Source organism: Corella eumyota, chromosome 7 (assembly GCF_963082875.1).
Source record: "Corella eumyota chromosome 7, kaCorEumy4.1, whole genome shotgun sequence".
NCBI lineage: Eukaryota > Metazoa > Chordata > Ascidiacea > Phlebobranchia > Corellidae > Corella > Corella eumyota.
In genome coordinates, this window is record NC_137496.1 from 2,819,909 (window position 1) to 2,839,660 (window position 19,752).

General features: G+C 31.3%; 4 protein-coding genes across 4 annotated transcripts; 2 read left to right on the forward strand and 2 right to left on the reverse strand.

Annotated features, from left to right (window-relative positions):
- The first annotated feature begins 5,509 nt into the window (after positions 1-5,509).
- LOC145759195 (activating signal cointegrator 1 complex subunit 1-like) lies at positions 5,510-7,723 on the forward strand. Its single transcript, XM_082572961.1, has 3 exons — positions 5,510-5,736; positions 5,872-6,418; positions 6,497-7,723. Exons 1-3 carry the CDS (start codon positions 5,552-5,554, stop codon positions 6,842-6,844), a joined length of 1,080 nt encoding a protein of 359 aa, XP_082429087.1. The 5' UTR covers positions 5,510-5,551; the 3' UTR covers positions 6,845-7,723.
- LOC145759196 (mRNA turnover protein 4 homolog) lies at positions 6,995-8,956 on the reverse strand. The gene is made up of 7 exons (XM_082572963.1): positions 8,806-8,956; positions 8,615-8,673; positions 8,407-8,510; positions 8,102-8,251; positions 7,705-7,856; positions 7,543-7,619; positions 6,995-7,477 (listed from the first exon to the last, which is right to left on the reverse strand). Exons 1-7 carry the CDS (start codon positions 8,831-8,833, stop codon positions 7,031-7,033), a joined length of 1,017 nt encoding a protein of 338 aa, XP_082429089.1. The 5' UTR covers positions 8,834-8,956; the 3' UTR covers positions 6,995-7,030.
- Positions 8,957-12,828: 3,872 nt separating this feature from the next.
- LOC145759360 (E3 ubiquitin-protein ligase Midline-1-like) lies at positions 12,829-17,556 on the forward strand. The gene is made up of 11 exons (XM_082573172.1): positions 12,829-13,227; positions 13,612-13,839; positions 13,966-14,123; positions 14,562-14,689; positions 14,785-14,826; positions 15,199-15,352; positions 15,460-15,593; positions 15,749-15,923; positions 16,194-16,332; positions 16,410-16,506; positions 16,644-17,556. Exons 1-11 carry the CDS (start codon positions 12,889-12,891, stop codon positions 16,805-16,807), a joined length of 1,758 nt encoding a protein of 585 aa, XP_082429298.1. The 5' UTR covers positions 12,829-12,888; the 3' UTR covers positions 16,808-17,556.
- A 665-nt stretch (positions 17,557-18,221) lies between these two features.
- On the reverse strand, positions 18,222-19,241 carry LOC145759648 (uncharacterized). Its single transcript, XM_082573496.1, has 4 exons — positions 19,117-19,241; positions 18,736-18,831; positions 18,532-18,656; positions 18,222-18,433 (listed from the first exon to the last, which is right to left on the reverse strand). Exons 1-4 carry the CDS (start codon positions 19,239-19,241, stop codon positions 18,222-18,224), a joined length of 558 nt encoding a protein of 185 aa, XP_082429622.1.
- Between the last annotated feature and the right edge of the window lie 511 nt (positions 19,242-19,752).

The window sequence follows — 19,752 nt, forward strand, 5'->3', positions numbered from 1 at the left end:
CGTAGAGATAAGCTCTAAGAGATGAGCTCTTATAGCTAAAAGAAAATTTTTAATAGAAAATTTTACAAAAAAAAAGTTTAGCTCGTAGAGATAAGCTCTAAGAGATGAGCTCTTACAGCTAAGAGAAAATTTTAGCAAAAAAAAAAATTTTAGCTCGTAGAGATAATCTCTAAGAGATGAGCTCTTACAGCTAAAAGAAAATTTTTAATAGAAAATTTTAAAAAAAAAAAGTTTAGCTCGTAGAGATAAGCTCTAAGAGATGAGCTCTTACAGCTAAGAGAAAATTTTAGCAAAAAAAAAAATTTTAGCTCGTAGAGATAAGCTCTAAGAGATGAGCTCTTACAGCTAAAAGAAAATTTTTAATAGAAAATTTTACAAAAAAAAAGTTTAGCTCGTAGAGATAAGCTCTAAGAGATGAGCTCTTACAGCTAAGAGAAAATTTTAGCAAAAAAAAAAATTTTAGCTCGTAGAGATAAGCTCTAAGAGATGAGCTCTTACAGCTAAGAGAAAATTTTAGCAAAAAAAAAATTTTAGCTCGTAGAGATAAGCTCTAAGAGATGAGCTCTTACAGCTAAACGAAAATTTTTAATAGAAAATTTTACAAAAAAAAAGTTTAGCTCGTAGAGATAAGCTCTAAGAGATGAGCTCTTACAGCTAAAAGAAAATTTTTAATAGAAAATTTTACAAAAAAAAAGTTTAGCTCGTAGAGATAAGCTCTAAGAGATGAGCTCTTACAGCTAAAAGAAAATTTTTAATAGAAAATTTTACAAAAAAAAAGTTTAGCTCGTAGAGATAAGCTCTAAGAGATGAGCTCTTACAGCTAAGAGAAAATTTTAGCAAAAAAAAAATTTTAGCTCGTAGAGATAAGCTCTAAGAGATGAGCTCTTATAGCTAAAAGAAAATTTTTAATAGAAAATTTTACAAAAAAAAAGTTTAGCTCGTAGAGATAAGCTCTAAGAGATGAGCTCTTACAGCTAAGAGAAAATTTTAGCTCGTAGAGATAAGCTCTAAGAGATGAGCTCTTACAGCTAAAAGAAAATTTTTAATAGAAAATTTTACAAAAAAAAAGTTTAGCTCGTAGAGATAAGCTCTAAGAGATGAGCTCTTACAGCTAAGAGAAAATTTTAGCAAAAAAAAAAATTTTAGCTCGTAGAGATAAGCTCTAAGAGATGAGCTCTTACAGCTAAAAGAAAATTTTTAATAGAAAATTTTACAAAAAAAAAGTTTAGCTCGTAGAGATAAGCTCTAAGAGATGAGCTCTTACAGCTAAGAGAAAATTTTAGCAAAAAAAAAAATTTTAGCTCGTAGAGATAAGCTCTAAGAGATGAGTTCTTACAGCTAAGAGAAAATTTTAGCAAAAAAAAAATTTTAGCTCGTAGAGATAAGCTCTAAGAGATGAGCTCTTACAGCTAAACGAAAATTTTTAATAGAAAATTTTACAAAAAAAAAGTTTAGCTCGTAGAGATAAGCTCTAAGAGATGAGCTCTTACAGCTAAAAGAAAATTTTTAATAGAAAATTTTACAAAAAAAAAGTTTAGCTCGTAGAGATAAGCTCTAAGAGATGAGCTCTTACAGCTAAGAGAAAATTTTAGCAAAAAAAAAAATTTTAGCTCGTAGAGATAAGCTCTAAGAGATGAGCTCTTACAGCTAAAAGAAAATTTTTAATAGAAAATTTTACAAAAAAAAAGTTTAGCTCGTAGAGATAAGCTCTAAGAGATGAGCTCTTACAGCTAAGAGAAAATTTTAGCAAAAAAAAAAATTTTAGCTCGTAGAGATAAGCTCTAAGAGATGAGCTCTTACAGCTAAAAGAAAATTTTTAATAGAAAATTTTACAAAAAAAAAGTTTAGCTCGTAGAGATAAGCTCTAAGAGATGAGCTCTTACAGCTAAGAGAAAATTTTAGCAAAAAAAAAAATTTTAGCTCGTAGAGATAAGCTCTAAGAGATGAGCTCTTACAGCTAAAAGAAAATTTTTAATAGAAAATTTTACAAAAAAAAAGTTTAGCTCGTAGAGATAAGCTCTAAGAGATGAGCTCTTACAGCTAAGAGAAAATTTTAGCAAAAAAAAAAATTTTAGCTCGTAGAGATAAGCTCTAAGAGATGAGCTCTTACAGCTAAAAGAAAATTTTTAATAGAAAATTTTACAAAAAAAAGGTTTAGCTCGTAGAGATAAGCTCTAAGAGATGAGCTCTTACAGCTAAGAGAAAATTTTAGCAAAAAAAAAAATTTTAGCTCGTAGAGATAAGCTCTAAGAGATGAGCTCTTACAGCTAAAAGAAAATTTTTAATAGAAAATTTTACAAAAAAAAAGTTTAGCTCGTAGAGATAAGCTCTAAGAGATGAGCTCTTACAGCTAAGAGAAAATTTTAGCAAAAAAAAAATTTTAGCTCGTAGAGATAAGCTCTAAGAGATGAGCTCTTACAGCTAAAAGAAAATTTTTAATAGAAAATTTTACAAAAAAAAAGTTTAGCTCGTAGAGATAAGCTCTAAGAGATGAGCTCTTACAGCTAAAAGAAAATTTTTAATAGAAAATTTTACAAAAAAAAAGTTTAGCTCGTAGAGATAAGCTCTAAGAGATGAGCTCTTACAGCTAAGAGAAAATTTTAGCAAAAAAAAAAATTTTAGCTCGTAGAGATAAGCTCTAAGAGATGAGCTCTTACAGCTAAAAGAAAATTTTTAATAGAAAATTTTACAAAAAAAAAGTTTAGCTCGTAGAGATAAGCTCTAAGAGATGAGCTCTTACAGCTAAGAGAAAATTTTAGCAAAAAAAAAAATTTTAGCTCGTAGAGATAAGCTCTAAGAGATGAGCTCTTACAGCTAAAAGAAAATTTTTAATAGAAAATTTTACAAAAAAAAAGTTTAGCTCGTAGAGATAAGCTCTAAGAGATGAGCTCTTACAGCTAAGAGAAAATTTTAGCAAAAAAAAAAATTTTAGCTCGCAGAGATAAGCTCTAAGAGATGAGCTCTTACAGCTAAAAGAAAATTTTTAATAGAAAATTTTACAAAAAAAAAGTTTAGCTCGTAGAGATAAGCTCTAAGAGATGAGCTCTTACAGCTAAGAGAAAATTTTAGCAAAAAAAAAAATTTTAGCTCGTAGAGATAAGCTCTAAGAGATGAGCTCTTACAGCTAAAAGAAAATTTTTAATAGAAAATTTTACAAAAAAAAAGTTTAGCTCGTAGAGATAAGCTCTAAGAGATGAGCTCTTACAGCTAAGAGAAAATTTTAGCAAAAAAAAAAATTTTAGCTCGTAGAGATAAGCTCTAAGAGATGAGCTCTTACAGCTAAAAGAAAATTTTTAATAGAAAATTTTACAAAAAAAAAGTTTAGCTCGTAGAGATAAGCTCTAAGAGATGAGCTCTTACAGCTAAAAGAAAATTTTAGCAAAAAAAAAAATTTTAGCTCGTAGAGATAAGCTCTAAGAGATGAGCTCTTACAGCTAAAAGAAAATTTTTAATAGAAAATTTTACAAAAAAAAAGTTTAGCTCGTAGAGATAAGCTCTAAGAGATGAGCTCTTACAGCTAAGAGAAAATTTTAGCAAAAAAAAAAATTTTAGCTCGTAGAGATAAGCTCTAAGAGATGAGCTCTTACAGCTAAAAGAAAATTTTTAATAGAAAATTTTACAAAAAAAAAGTTTAGCTCGCAGAGATAAGCTCTAAGAGATGAGCTCTTACAGCTAAAAGAAAATTTTTAATAGAAAATTTTACAAAAAAAAAGTTTAGCTCGTAGAGATAAGCTCTAAGAGATGAGCTCTTACAGCTAAGAGAAAATTTTAGCAAAAAAAAAATTTTAGCTCGTAGAGATAAGCTCTAAGAGATGAGCTCTTACAGCTAAAAGAAAATTTTTAATAGAAAATTTTACAAAAAAAAAGTTTAGCTCGTAGAGATAAGCTCTAAGAGATGAGCTCTTACAGCTAAGAGAAAATTTTAGCAAAAAAAAAATTTTAGCTCGTAGAGATAAGCTCTAAGAGATGAGCTCTTACAGCTAAAAGAAAATTTTTAATAGAAAATTTTACAAAAAAAAAGTTTAGCTCGTAGAGATAAGCTCTAAGAGATGATCTGGCGACTACGTCGCCGAAGACGGCGGGTCACCTCTGCCGAAGCTGGGTATCGAACCCAGCATAGCCGACTCGCAAGTATTCGACTGTTCCACACCAGCAAGCGTGGCGCCACCTAATCTTCTGCATTTTGAAGGGTACATTTGTTCAAACGTAGACACTTGGTTGAAAGATTTGTCCAAAACATTGTTCCATCGACCCTTCAAGGATACCCAACCGAGGAATCGAACCCGAGTTGGATGCTTTGCAGCCTGGTGGTCTAACCACTGAACTAACGCGGGAGATGAAAGGTCCCGGTTTATTTACATAGATATTTAAACGTAGATACTTGGTTGAAAGATTTGTTTAAAACAATGTTCTGTCCACTCTACAAGAATACCCAACACTGAAATTTGCCAAAAACCTGATTTTAAAAACGTTAAACCAACTCAAATCAGATTGTACCGTTAAACTGACTCAAATCAGATGGTAAGGACTCTTTTTGCCCTAAAACACCCAAAAGTATTTATTTTAAATTTTATACTTATTTTTTTACTGCAAGATGGTGCACGAGAGTAGTTTTTTTTAATTTTTTTTTGATAAAAACGTGATTTTTAATTTGTTAAAAACAGATTTAAAACGTCAGGACGGCTTATAGTAGACTGTTAATGCCTTTTTTGCAAAAAGTGCCAAAATATTTTTTTTTATTTTCGGCCAAATTCAGCAAAAACACCAAGGCTATACCCTTGTAGAAAATGCCAAAAATCGCTGTTTTGGGGGAAAAAATAAGTCACCGAAATGTGACAAAAACTTGATTTTAAAGACGTTAAACTGACTCAAATTAGATTGTAAGTAATTTTTTTGCTCCAAAATACCCAAAAGTATTTATTTTAAATTTTATATTTATTTTTTTTACTGCAAGCTGGTGCACAAGAGTCGCTTTTTCATAAATTTTATTTTTTGATAAAAAAGGTGATTTTTAAATTGTTAAAAACAGATTTAAAACGTTTGGATGGGTTATAGTAGACTGTATATGCCTTTTTTGCTAAAAAATGCCAAAATATTTTTTTTTTATTTTCGGCCAAATTCAGCAAAAACACCAAGGCTTATACCCTTATAGAAAATGCCAAAAATCGCTGTTTTGGGGGAAAAAATAAGTCACCGAAATGTGACAAAAACTTGATTTTAAAGACGTTAAACTGACTCAAATTAGATTGTAAGTAATTTTTTTGCTCCAAAATACCCAAAAGTATTTTTTTTAATTATATAATTATTTTTTTACTGCAAGATATGGTGCACGAGTTTTTTTTTTTAAATTTATTTTTTAATAAAAACGTGTTTTTTAAATTGTTTAAAACAGGTTTAAAACATGGCTGATTTCTTTATAAAATAAAACCGCTAGACGACAGTACATAATTGGCGTGCAAATAATGGCGTGCATTTTTATGTAGACAGGCGTGCATTTTTAAGTCTCGTGCACGCCAATTTCCAGAACCAACTCACAGTTATTTTAGATGCCATGGATATTCTTAATCCCTGTGTTGTTAATATAGATGGCCGCTTGTATTGTAATTATAGAGCTGCAAGAGATAGAATACCTGAAAAAGTTTTAACCTCACAAAAAGGAAGAATACTAGCTTGGGACGAAGAACCAGAACCACTTGATACGAAAGAGGAAAATGAAGTTAAAAAAGTTAATGGAAGGTGAACTTATAACAACCTGTATTTATGGTTTTAACAAACTTAACTCTGGCTTTAAATAGTTAGGGACTAAAAACTAATTTGCAATTAAGTTTGAGGGCTAATCTTTTTTAACTGTTTGACAATTTTATGTTACAGGTATCAGTTATCAATTTCTATTCCAAGTGCCTTCTTTAAATACATAATTGGAACAGGTGGTAGCACAAAGAAAAAGTTAGAACAAGAAACCAACGTCCGAATCCAGATACCTCCAAAAGGAACAGAAGGAGAGATTGTCATTTCTTCAAGAGAGTCCCCATCACTTTTTAAAGCGAAGACAAGAATAGAGATGATATTGTCAGCAAAAAGATGGAAGGAGCCATTTACCCATTTTATTTCAATTGCTTTAAATGGCGATGATGTAAAACGAAATTTTCTAAAATTTCAAGAATTGGTTTTACAACATTATTCCTCGGAGCGTGGGATCGACGAAAGCATTTTCCAAAATCCCTGCAAACTTCATCTTACAATATGTATCCTCAGCTTGCTCAACCAACAAGAAGTGGATGCTGCAAATGACATCTTGGATACCTTTTCAAACGAACAGTTGCCGAAAATTATTCAAGGAGCACCCCTTGAAGTGGAGGTTAAAGGATTAGAGTACATGAACGACGATCCAACTGCGGTGGACGTTTTATATGCAAAGGTTTAAAAACAAATTTTTATAGGGGTTAGCTTAAATATTGTTTGCTATTATTTCAAAAAAGCTTTAAAATTTAAACAGGTACAGTGCTCCGATGGTTCAGACCGACTTCAACAACTTGCTGATCAACTGAACAATGCGTTTACCAATGCTGGGTTGACAGAAAAACAATATGATCAAGTCAAAGTGCATGGGACGTTAATGAACACTAAACTGCGCAAAGATGCTAATGTGCCAATGCTGACAAAGTACAACAAAAGGGCTTATAATGTCCAACGAGAAACATTCAATGCTGAAAAGATTTTATCAAGATATGAGGGTTTCAAGTTTGGAAAAATGCACATTAAAGAAGTTTATTTAACTGAAAGGTTTTCAGGAACAACTGATGATGGGTTTTGGAAAGCAGCTGGAAGCCTGAAGCTTCCTTGATAACTAAATTGTAGCAAATAATTTGTATTGACATTAAATTTGTGTTGTAACTCCTTTGATAAAGGCTGTGTGCAATTAAAAACAACAAATAAATATCCTAGTCTTATCTTTACAGATGCATACCTAAGACAATAACAGTTACCTCTTGATGCCCACAATGAAAAACAACATTTTTGTAATCAAAAACTATTTTATTTTGTTACGAAGTCGCATTGATCTTCTTCTTTTAATCTCAACAGGACTTAAAACCTTTTCCTCTACGTCATCCAAGTTTTTGTCATTCTTAAAATCTTTTCCGGCATCTTTAGAAGAAGCTATAACTTCCATAGGAGCAGTGTTTTTATCTTTTAGTACAGCCAACATGTCTTGCTCAGTGGCAGTCTTCTTAAACTCAGGTTTCGCTTCAACAACCTCCTCTGGAGCATTATTCTCATCTTGCTCCATCTCCTTCACTTCATCCTCGTTGTTGTTCTTGTCTACAAAGTCGTACTCCTGATCATCCGAAGTGACGCGGACTTTGTTGAAGATCTGTTCTCGTGTTGTCTCCTCGAGACTTTCAAATTTTCCAGTTGTTTTGTCCCAGCAGTATTTCATCTCAATACTGAATTGTGACATCACTACTTTTAACAGTTTCTAAATTAAAAAATGCCGGTTATAAATTAGAAAACTTGTATTGCGACTCCTAATTTCGGTCTTACCAATATTTTTGCTTGCTCTGGTGACAGCTTATCGCCTTCATTGCATACTGTATAATCCTGAAGCATGGTGACAATTCCTAAAAAATTTAGACACATTAACTTTGTTCCAAGCAAAAAAATAAATTAGGCTTTATGACTGTACACTCAACACACTATACTTACCCTTCTTTAGTGCCACTGGCATGCCCAGTTTTCTTAAATGTGGTTCAATGGCATGTGAGAATTGAACCAAAGGCCCTTCATCTAAAGTAACCGTGCTTGTTGCAATGTTTCCAGCTCTGGCATAATCATGTTCAGAGTATTTTTGAAACCAGCTGTAAAATAGAAATTGTTAAAACCCATTTTTAAAAATTAAATCTCACACAGGAATTAAGTTTGGCAGCATGGTTTAGTGTTCAGAATACTTGTCTTCACTTCATGGGGTCTTTGGTTCAATCCCCACTGCTCTTACACTAAATGTTACTCTATGTTTAAATTGTGAAGTCAACCTTCCCAAGCCAAGGATATATAAATATAAAAAAAAGATAATACTTTGACAGAAAAAATGAACTGCTCTTACTCTATCGTGTCTTCTTTGCTTTTACTTGTAAATAAAACACCAACTTCATTAACAAGTTTTTCAGCGAGATGATGTAAATTTTCTTTGATTTCTGTTTCAGCATTTCTTCCCAATGCCAATGCCATAACTTTATTTTTACCATAAAAGAATCTGCAATAAAACAAATATGAAAGTTAATAGTGTCTAAAACTAAAGTTAACCTTATACCAGCTTTAGCAGTTATTTTTATAATTTGCACACATGCCAATAATTCGAACATTTGTTATTTTTACAGGTGTCAATAATCAGCAAAAAAGTTATTAAACCTGCTATGTTTCCAAGAGTTTCTGACTTCTTTCAATTTACTATTTCTCATGTTATAAACACTAAACACAAATATTCTTTCATGTTCCTCAACACATTTTCGCACCTAAAACAATAAAACCTAAATAACTCACAATGTTAAGTGGATATACAGTGAACAGACAGACAGTGGTGTCAAAAACAAATAACGAAAATAAATAATAAAAATACCTCTTCAACCAAAGTCTGTTTTGCTTCTAAACCCTTTTTCTTTGTTTGTGTCAGGGATACTAAATATAAAAATAACGTTGAAATACAATTTTAAAGACATAAGTCAGGCATGGATGATTAAATAGAATCAAAAACTCACTAATTATAATTAAAGTCGAGGTAATTTTAAAGAAAAAATACAAAAATCTTACCTTTTTTATCTCTTCTGGATTTAGGCATTATGCAGATTATAAACAGATAATACTATTTAAATAATATTCTACTAAAAATATATTTTAATCGATTGTAAATCTGCACACAGCAAGGCTAATAAATTTTCTATTTTATCAAACTACGTATTAAACCACGTGTTAATTCTGTGTTTATTCGATTGAACAAGACTCGTGACATAATGGTAATCCAGAAGTTACGTCACAAAAATTAATGAAAAAAGAGATTGCTTGCGAGTTTTAGATAAATACTTGCAATAAACAAATTTGCTTACAGTTTATAGACTTTCCTGAATACAATTTTTAAATCACCTAAAGTTTACGGTCCTTAAACGAACTCTTTGCCTTGACGGTCCTCAAAAAACCTTGCACTAACCATACCCCTAACTCAAATTTTATGAACATTATATGACTAATAATAGGTTATAGTTATAATATGATTCCAATAAGTAATGCACATTTTTCCTAATTGTAATTTCATTTAACGAATTTATTTCGTTCTCTTAAATAATTAAAACCAAATCGATCATGTTTAATCGGAATCGTTTTGTTTAAGCTGCGACCAAATTGAGCTGTGAAAAATTTATAAAATATAGGCATTGTAAGAAGGTTTGTGTTTATAATAAAACTATAATAAAAAGCATAATGGTGTACGGTTTCTTGTTTTTGGTGTATACCCACAGGCGCTTTGACAATGTTTTGAGAAAATAACGAGAGTCGAAAAGAATTTAATAACAATGAAAAAAATGCTTTTATTTTGATTTTTGGCACATAATTTTCTGCTAAAACTTGTTGGCTCGTGACTTAAGTGCGTCATGCGTGTATACACAAAGGAATCGTTAAATTTTATTAGTTGTATTAGCGGTAGGCTCAGGCTTATTATGTAGGTTAAACGCTGTTGATAAAATCAATAACATGAAATTGGTTTGACTAAATAATCAATTATAAAGTTAGGCGAACTCGCAGCATTGGGAAAACGCCCAATTAACTCCCATGCAAAATGTTCAGATAGTTAAACGTTTTTAAAGAGCAATAAAACTCCCCTTTAAAATTTTTTTTGTCAGGTCCGCAACTACGATGCATATAAATAATAGCTAGCTTGCATTCTGGCAAGGTATAGTTAAGTTATTTGTATGATCCTAGCCATAGCATCGGCTAATATATAATTTAACAATAATAAGCAGATACGTAATAACGCAGAAGTATAATATCAAAATAATTATACAAAAGCTCAAAAGATTTTGACCAGGTTAGCTTGGCTTCATTTATTTATTTATTTATTAGCACCGTAACATTGCATTAAATAAACATGCGTTGTAATAACTAAACAACAGAATGCAGTTCATTTGTATTGACTTGGACTATACCGCTTGACGTCATATAGTTTGCTTTGTGCAATACCTTAAATCAGCGACTGCGATAATTAGATACCGTCTCAGCTAAATTTCATGTATTTATAGATTTAGATTAAATGGTAATTAATATTCAGTTTTTGCGGAAACATGACTTCGATTTATTTTCGCTTAACTGCGGACCGTGCGCAAAAAATCTCGCAACGATTTTATTACAAATCTATTTTAGGAATTGTGTTTATCGAAGTGTTAACCGTCTACACAGCAATATTTGAACAATAACAACAATGATTAAACAAGCAAAAATCAAGCTTAGCTCTGCAATAGAGTTGTATAAGCTTATTTTCTATGGTAATAGCGTAAGCACTGACTTCCTTTAGATTCCCTAGTCAATATTTAATTTGAATTTTTATTAAGTATTCTACTTTAATATCTCAAAATAAATAAAACTTTAGAATGTTTTGTAAAGTGAACCCAAATTAATCAATCTATAACGAAGTTTTCGACAAGGTTCTTATGTAGATGTTTTGTTTATAGAAACAGTGTATTTATAGATATTATAACTTCTCGAAAAACTTTGTAATTTAGGCGAAATATGCACCTTCAAAACAGATAAAATAACAGGCACTTGAGATGTTGTTACAAGAGTGAAATTTGTGTCATCAAAGTGATTTTAAAAATCAATTTCGCACAAAAAATTCACAGTTATGTTAGGCTAATGTAACCGCACAGGTTTAAAATTTAGATTTAATTTTGTAAGAATATATCTTAAGAAGCAGTATGGTTTTACATAGAAAAATCGATGACGCATTATGTGGTATTGTAGGTTAGAATATAATCTATACAAGAAAAGCACAATCAACAATTTTAAGTCTAATATTCACGTAACAACTAGTAGGAGAGGCTTGTTTTAATTTTAATGTACATGGATTCAAAGTCTTAGTTTATAATTTATTTTTAGTTGACCTTTTTATAAACAATACGCATTGTATAAAATATTTATTAGTGTAATAGAATAACTGAAGTCGAATTGATATTTAATTCCGTTGTTCCGAAATTTTTTCCTGTTGTTGAATTAAAAATTCAATAATTCACATTAGGTTATTTTGAGCCTACTAAGCTAGCGCCTTACGCAATGAATTTAATATTTTTTTGATTTTAATTTCCTTCGATTGAATAATTGACATTTACAGTGGAATTAAAGTGACTAAATCGTATTTTATATTGATTAAAGCGCGCTAAAAAAAACAGAAGCTAAGATAAATTTTACAAAATTTAAAAATACCATAATGAACATTAGTGTGCTCATATTTTTATTAATTGAGTTAGCTAAGTTGTGTAATAAAACCGTAACGTAGCATAATTTACGTAACATTTTTCTAACGTCAGCCTTTTATTCTAGCCCTTTTGGTCTGATGGTAACTATTGTTAGTAACTTAGTTCCCACAGAGCTGTAGTGAACGTAAAATCAAATAACGTGCTGTTGGTAAGACTGCGGTCGCTTACCGACCATTGTCAATGAAATATTCCGTGTAAAAATAGATTTTTAAATGCGCAGCGTGTTAAATGGAAAGTCTGTCTGGTGTTGTGTATACGTGTGGCCGAGTCTGAACAAACGACAAGTGAAAACCTTTTCTATAATGGATTCTATTTATGGGAATAGAAGGTTTGACGCCCGCTATACTTAAATACAAATAAACAACTAAGATAGACCGATTAAAAGAGTTGAGATATATGAAAAAAATTCTTAGTCATAAGATAGAATGGGTATTGTACTTGTATGAACTATCGACTTATTGTCGTAACGGAGAACACTAATTTACCAATTGTCATATAATCAATATAACCGACCTAATATATCTTGTGTAGTCCTTAAAAATCTAAACTTGTTATTAGAAGATTTAAAGATTTACGAGCAACAGCAACAGTTACAAATTAGAAAGATGTCATAAATTAGTTTCACTTCAGAAAAATGTAAATAAATATTTGTAGTAGATGTTGTTTTTATTTAAATAGTTATTTGATGAAGTTTATTAAATTGATTGTCTATAACTGTTATAGCTTACTACTACAACGAGTTAATTAAAATTCAACCATGCATTATTTAAAAGCCTAGCCTTAATTCGTTGAGCAGATATAACTTCGCAAAAAAATTAGATATTTAAAATTAAATATGTAAGACAATTTCGCCGAAAAGTGCGGGCAATATACAAGCCAAGAAAAAATAGATTTGCACGTCTTGCAAAATTATATTCCGCGAAGCCAGAAATAGATTTCGGCGTTTTGGTATTGATTTATTCATATAACAAATGGATTTTGCCCTATCCTTAGATGCTGTATTCTTTTGTGGTTACTGTAATATGTATTACTGCGTGCAATGTTGTGCTAAGCCCATTTGCGTTGAAGACTTTAGTTAGCAGAGTAATTCAGTGGCAATCAATATGAAAGGTTAAGAGCCCAGTTATGAAGTAGTATCTAATAATCGATGGACCGTACATTTATTTGATTGCATTTTGCTAAAAGGCTTACAAAATTAAATTTGCTTTAAGGTTCGCTGTATCAAGGATCAATAATAAGATCTTAGTAATAAATATAGCCCGCGTACTAGTTTCGGTTTAATACTTAATTAATCGTTATATTGATTTTAGTTATAAGTATGTTACTAAATTAAGCTTTATGAACTGAATGGATAACGTGATATAAACGTGTCGACATGTCGGGATTGCAAGAAGAAAAACAAGTTAAGCCAACTTACTTAACAACTCCTCTTATTGTCCCAACTCCTCTTAAAACAAAAACATCTCCTTGTTCAAGTCCTTACTTTCAGAAACTTCCGCCCTTGTCACCGCGTTCGATGAAATTGATTGATCCAACCTACATGGCATCCGCGGAATACAGAAGAAACAGCTCCGCGGATTATTGCATCCGAAGCTCGGGCGAATCCACAACATCTTCGAATGACTCCGGTTACTTGGATACGGGGGAGCCGAAGTCAAGTTTTGATTTTCCGGGGAAGAATGATGACGTCGGAGAATCAAATCATGACGACATAGTAAGTGTATTGTGTTTGATTAATTTTTGAATACTTTAATAAGAAATTGCAATATAAAAAACTAGGCAAATAAAAAGATCTATCTAAGAGATGCCTGCCTTAGATCAAAGGATTTTATTAGAATTCTATGCGATGTCAATTTATTAAAACGTAATAAGGTAATAGTAATGTAATATATGTAAGCCATTAGCAGGCTTAAAATAGAATCATTGATTCTGATTCATACAACCCCCATCGATTTTGTGAAATAAAAGAATCTATATTGCGCTCGTATTCCACCCTGATTTATTTTTCTATATTTGTATAGTTATCTTCCATTGGCAACCTGTTGTTAAGATGACAGTTCACTTTTCTTTCTTATCATCAAATATGTTTGTTTTTTAGAATTTTTTCCTGCAAGTAGTCGGTGTGTTTCGCGAATATGTAAGCAATCAAATAACCGAATTGGATGGTCAATATAAAAACACTCTGCGACGACAGGAGTTGCTGCAAAACGAGATAAAGAAGGCTGAGAATAATGCTCAGAAGAGGGAAAATCAACTTATCTCCGACTTCTCCCATTTAATGTCCCACCTCCATATTAAACAAGCCGAGTTAAAAGACAAGTTAAAGGTAGAGCTTAAAACTGGACATACCTAAGAACTTTAAGTTTTATATCCTGTTAAAAAAGTTATACATCACGACATTTTTAGCGTTTTCTTTTTTCATTTCATTAAAATTTTTAGTTTTGTTAAACAGAAACAAAACAGCGAACAGGTCGAAGAAATTCGAGAACAATCCGAACAATGTCGAAGAAATTTGAAGTTGATTTCAGGAATACTCAGCTTTGCAAAACGGCTCAGAAATGAGTCTGGCGAAAGCTTACGAGAGAATGCAGTAAAAGAACTTAAACAAAGGCAAGTAAAAAGCAATATCTAGTAATATTGAAGTTGATAAAAAAGTATCCAATTTTCTAAACCTAAAATACTTTAAAGAATATGTTAAGTGCTAGACTTGAAATGTGTTTGTACAAGCAATTATGGCTTACATTAATGTTTCACTTTTGCTTGTTTCTACTGGTTATAGACAATTATGAAAAGCTCACGTTAAGCTTTCTATTTCAACCTTTCATTTTCTATACAAATGTAGCGAAGCAATAACACTAACTTATAAGTGTTAAAATGACAAATGAAAGACATATATAACTTTGTCACGTATCGTGGTTAACTTTTCTTTTTAAAGTAATCCTTTGTTTGTTAAGTAAATTATTCCTTAGATAAATTTAAGTCGATAAGTTGTATTGTTTATGTTTGGTTTCTGTACTAATATAATAGTTAAACCGATGTAATTTTTAGGTTGTCGATATTGCCCGACTTGCAAGAGCCAGAATTGATAACAATATCTGACCAAGCCACTACACCCTTAATTGATTTGGAGGGGATGAAAAAAGTTATACAGTCAATGGAACTAGGCTCCAAAATTGGTAAATCTACATCTGACAAACTTATATATACATATATACTATATATATATAGGTTTAGCAATCTTATAATTTATATATATATTTTTTTTATGAAGATGGTTCATTGGAAAGTTTACCAAACGGAGCCTTTTCAAATGGTAAGTAAATCTTACTAAGAAATCTTTTAACATTGAATGACTCGCGTGAACATATTTGTTTAAAATTTTTTGTTTTGCGTATTTCCATGCTTTGTTTATTGTAAGTATTTGAATTCTCTGGTGCACAATGCCCGCGTATCTACGTCAATGAATGACCGCAACATATTTTGAATAAGACTTTCTAGGAAAAACTAACTTGTACTGTAAACAGGTTTATCTCGAAAAGTTTAACAGATTGAGCAATTCTCTCTCATTTATTATGTTACAATTCAAATATATCACGAAATCTTATCCACAAAAATTAAACAAACCAAAGCGATAACAAAAACTAGTTTCAAGTTCTCCAAGCATTAAAAAGATTTTGCATTTTAGCTGACCATTCGACTGTTCCAATTATTTGCGCCCCAAGATCGATTTATGACGTCACGAAGGACAGCGTCACCGTGCGGTGGTATTGTGAAGAGAACGAGGGAGAATTCTTCGAAATGGAATGGAGTTACAAAACAAGGAATCAAATCACGACAAAGTAAACAAAGAACCAATTACCATTTACCTGATATACAAAAATCTAATAACAAAAAACATTGCCTCAAAACTTGTATTATTTTTAAGAATATTATCTTTAAATGACAGGTCCCAAAATGGAATAGCGACTAATGGTTATGTACTTCGCGATCTTCCTTCAAATTGTGACATCACAATAAAAGTGCGTCATCAGGCAGGGGATGATAAATGGAGTCTTCCAGCTCATTTTAAAACACTAGCACGTGAGTGTATAAAATGGTTCTTGATGTTACAACATATCAGTAAATCTGCACAGGGTTAATGTTTGTATTTCTGTTATATCAAGTCTCGATAAACATTTAATAAAGCACTTGTGTTAATATTTAACACTGTTTATGTATTTGTTTTACGTTCACAGCTCCGGCCAAGTTTCATTTTGACGCGACCACTGCACATGTGAAGTTAAAGTTGTCATCTGATTTTAACTCGGTATTCTTTCCCGGAGAAGAAAAGCTCAGCGAAAGTCCGAAGTCGCCGTCCCGGTTTACGTTTGCTCTGAACGTCCTTGGAAGCATTTCGTTTTACTCCGGAAGGTCTGTATATATATATATATTGTACTGATTTTACCAAACCAGTTTTTGCAATGTTGGTATGCTTCATTGGCGTTGTATTTAAGTTGCGTTGTAACATAACTGGTACAAAATGCAATAGCAACTTAAACGTTGGAGATTTATTTTACTGGAAAAAGAAAACACACCTTTCGTAAAAAGATTATCAGCATAGATCATACATTTTTTCTTGAGTATACTTAACCATAGACAGACACAACATCAAAATAAACACTTGCTATTTACTTTGCTTAGAAATTACTGGGAAGTGCAATGTAACAGAGATGGATGGGCAGTAGGTGTTGCTCTTCAAAGCGTTCCAAGAAACAGTTGGCTGGGAAGTAACGACTCGTCATGGATATTACATTACAATGCAGCAAAATTCGAATACAAGGTGAGTTAATAAAAATCTTATCTAAAGTATATATTTTTTATGTGACGTCACGATTTGTAATGTGGTTGACGTCATAGGTACGACATAGTGGAGAACCGGTCGAGATTGAACCGAAGTTGGAAAGCCCTCGTCATTATTTGAAACGAGTTGGAATATATCTTGATTACGATTTAGGTAAAGTTGAATATACAAAAGAAATTTTGTAACATAATTGCGGATACCACTTTCTGTTACCGACTGGCTTTTTTAATTTTTAAACTGCATGTTAACGTTTAGAGTTTCATATTAAAGAAACTTGTTTATTTTTAAAGGAGTTATTCAATTTGTTGACCCTGACCACAAGCAAATACTTCACACCTACAACGAGGATCGGTTCGATGAGCCGATTTGCGCGGCAGTTAACCCATTTTATCACGGCGGAAAACTGACAATACTCAGCGGATTAGACATCCCAAGCTTTTTGAACGAATGTTAAAAATATTCCTGCGAAATTTTTGCAATGTTGATTTATATCTAAAAGTTAGTTTATCAATTATTTGCATTTAAATTACGATTAAAACTAAATTTGTCTGTTCAAGGTAAAGTTTAACGTATGCACTTTAAAAACCTGTACATAAAACATCACACTATTTACGTATCAGTGTTACTATGGAATATAGCATGTTGTAATTGTACCCAAACTATTTTGGTAAATTACGACAAACCATCTTAAAATTTTTTGTTTTTTATTTTAATTTAATTTTTGGTGTTTGTTATATTGTTCTTTTATGATTGTGCTTTTATAATTAATCATTGATCTCTTAATTTTTTTAATCATATCAACCAAATAACTTTTCTACATTTCTGTATATTTCCTTAATAATGTTTGCTTTTTGTTAACAGAATTTATGCTGGTGACCTTGAGTTAGTAATAACTCAATAATTCAATTTTCAAAAAGAAACATTTATCGTACGTGCTATAAAAGCACATTACAATTTATAAGTCTCGGAATTTTTGTTTTTACATTTTCCTATACCTTATATTATTACTTAATTGTTTCTTGCAATGAATTATATGTGTAATAATTAATTGTGATCGCGAAATCTAAAGAAACTAGATTGTGACAATTTTAAAGACAACCGAAACTTAAAAAAACGAATGCGTAACGTTACTGCTTTTGTATAATTACAATATTATTCTGTTAATAAACATATTTGTTTAAAAAAATTTACATTTGTAAACAAATAAAGTTACTTTCGAAAAATACTATTTTGGTTTCAACATATACATATGCATGTGATTCAGACTAACTACCACATAAAAATAAGTTAAAAGTACATCACCTCATTCTTCTTTTCACTTGAACCCGTATTTTGGAAGAATGTCCGTTATTGGTTATATTGTCGATTTTCCATTTTCCTTACCAATATTAAAACCTTTATAAATTCTAAATTGTAAAAAATGTACAAAACAGTAACTTATTGACTATTTAAGCAATGTTTAAGCCTATAAATAACATATATACGTTTATAGAAGGTAAATCCTACATTATATACTGCCTGGCCTATTTATCATAATAACACTAAAGCAATTACAGTAACTACACTTTGTTAGTGTGTTTGTAAAACAAAAATGCGCGTTCTCGCCGCGAAGAAAGAAAAAATTTAAAACAAGCGCGTCTTTTGCTCGAAGTGCTTAAAAACGTATACGCTACTTGTAAAATTTTATAAGCAAGAGCAAAAATGTCCTTACATAAATCTCGTATTGTCAAAAAGTTTTATATTATTATCCCTTATATAGATCTTTATTAAAACATAAAGCTTCCCAAGGACACCAAAATATATAGCAATATACAACTAACAAAAAAAATTGTTAATTTAAATTCCAAACGTTTTATTCTATATCGAATCTATTTGGATTGAAAGATATTCGAGAATAATAGTAACGAAAGCAGCGTCAGAATTGCTATACAATTACATCGCAGTGCACTACAACCACAGCAGATGTTAATTTTATTATAAGCATTAACCAAACTAACATTCTTCGGAAATTCAGACGGAAATTTGAATTCTGTTCTGTTTGTTACTCGACTTCGAAATGTAGATGGACAATTATATCGAGCTAAAAAAAGATAAAGTTGTAATATTAACTATGATGAAATATTGCCAACTTTTAATATGCCTTGACTTTACAGTTGATTGATTTAAAGATGTACTTACTAATGTTCAGAGGAACGATCAGACAAGTTTGTATATTTTCGTCGTTAAAATAAAGCTGGAATGGAGTCCAATATCGATTTCCATTCACATTGAACGACCTATTCAGATCGCTTGCACTGTAGTAACTGAAACGAATAATTCAAAACATAAAGAGGTTTTATATTTCTTTCAACTAGCACGTTTCACAACTAGATTTATACATACAAGTAATCTGAATTTGATGTTGGGTTGCCATAGTAACGATAACGAGGTCGAGTTGCTAATATGACCCCACCTACCACTGCTGATCCGATCAAAGCTCTGTCGTATAAAAAGTATTAAGCAAACTGAAAAAATCAAATAAAGCGGATTTTATGCAAGCATTTTTAATCTACTTATTGTGTTCGCTTGTTGTAATTAGTTAAAGAAGGAAACGTGGTTTATTACCTTATAAATAATTTATTCACATTTACAAAACGTAGACTCTAAGGCAGCGTAATGCATATTATATACTCTTTTTATTTAAAAAAAATTTTGAGGTAAAAAACATCCACCAATAAAGTTTTTATCAAATTTAATTTTAACAAAGGTCACTAACTTTTTTACACTAGGCCTAAATGCCCCCCCTCCAAAGCTTGACCCCCTTTTTGACCCCCCTCTTGAGCCCCCTCTTGACCCCCCTCTACCTCCTCCACCCCTGCCTCCGCCACCCCCGCCCCTTCCTCTGGCATCTGATCCAATCAAGCAATTAAAGACAAAGAATATTATCAAACAAAGTGGAATAGCTTTCTTCAAGTAAAACATATTTTAATTTGCTTCTTTTTTTAGCAGAAAACTTATCTGAAATAAAAACAATCTTATTAAAGAAATCTACTTGTCTTAAAAGCTTTAAATGACTAATACTCTTGAGAGGCTGTATTTGTTTTTCTTTTTCCTTTCGCTGTTAACACTATGTTAAACTAACCACATTTCAAAGCAATGCTTTTAAAATTAGGAACCAATTGCGTGGTAATTTTATATAGTATCAGTTTAAAATTTAACTCAAACCCTAGGAAAAAAATATTTTGTGCTTTTTGTCCTGTTTAATATCATTTTTCTACGTGGTTATAAACGCCAAATGTAGACTACAGTTCTGCTTAATAAAAAAATCAATATTTTACAACACTCTCCCTCGGAATTTAATACATACATAAACGTCAATCAATCTTTAAATTGGTAAACCTAGGTCAATATGCAAATTCA

Coding starts and splice junctions, on each gene's coding strand:
- LOC145759196 (XM_082572963.1), bottom strand. CDS start 8,833: ATGCCTAAATCCAGAAGAGATAAAAAAG. Junction 8,511..8,614: donor AACAGACTTTGGTTGAAGAG/GTATTTTTATTA, acceptor TTATTGTTTTAG/GTGCGAAAATGTGTTGAGGA. Junction 7,478..7,542: donor CAGAGCAAGCAAAAATATTG/GTAAGACCGAAA, acceptor TTTTTAATTTAG/AAACTGTTAAAAGTAGTGAT.
- LOC145759360 (XM_082573172.1), top strand. CDS start 12,889: ATGTCGGGATTGCAAGAAGAAAAACAAGTTAAGCCAACTTACTTAACA. Junction 14,124..14,561: donor GTAAAAGAACTTAAACAAAG/GCAAGTAAAAAG, acceptor TGTAATTTTTAG/GTTGTCGATATTGCCCGACT. Junction 15,594..15,748: donor TCATTTTAAAACACTAGCAC/GTGAGTGTATAA, acceptor TTACGTTCACAG/CTCCGGCCAAGTTTCATTTT.
- LOC145759648 (XM_082573496.1), bottom strand. CDS start 19,241: ATGCCAGAGGAAGGGGCGGGGGTGGCGGAGGCAGGGGTGGAGGAGGTA. Junction 18,657..18,735: donor ACATCAAATTCAGATTACTT/GTATGTATAAAT, acceptor TATTCGTTTCAG/TTACTACAGTGCAAGCGATC. Junction 18,434..18,531: donor GATCGTTCCTCTGAACATTA/GTAAGTACATCT, acceptor ATCTTTTTTTAG/CTCGATATAATTGTCCATCT.
- LOC145759195 (XM_082572961.1), top strand. CDS start 5,552: ATGGATATTCTTAATCCCTGTGTTGTTAATATAGATGGCCGCTTGTAT. Junction 5,737..5,871: donor GTTAAAAAAGTTAATGGAAG/GTGAACTTATAA, acceptor TTTATGTTACAG/GTATCAGTTATCAATTTCTA. Junction 6,419..6,496: donor TGGACGTTTTATATGCAAAG/GTTTAAAAACAA, acceptor AAATTTAAACAG/GTACAGTGCTCCGATGGTTC.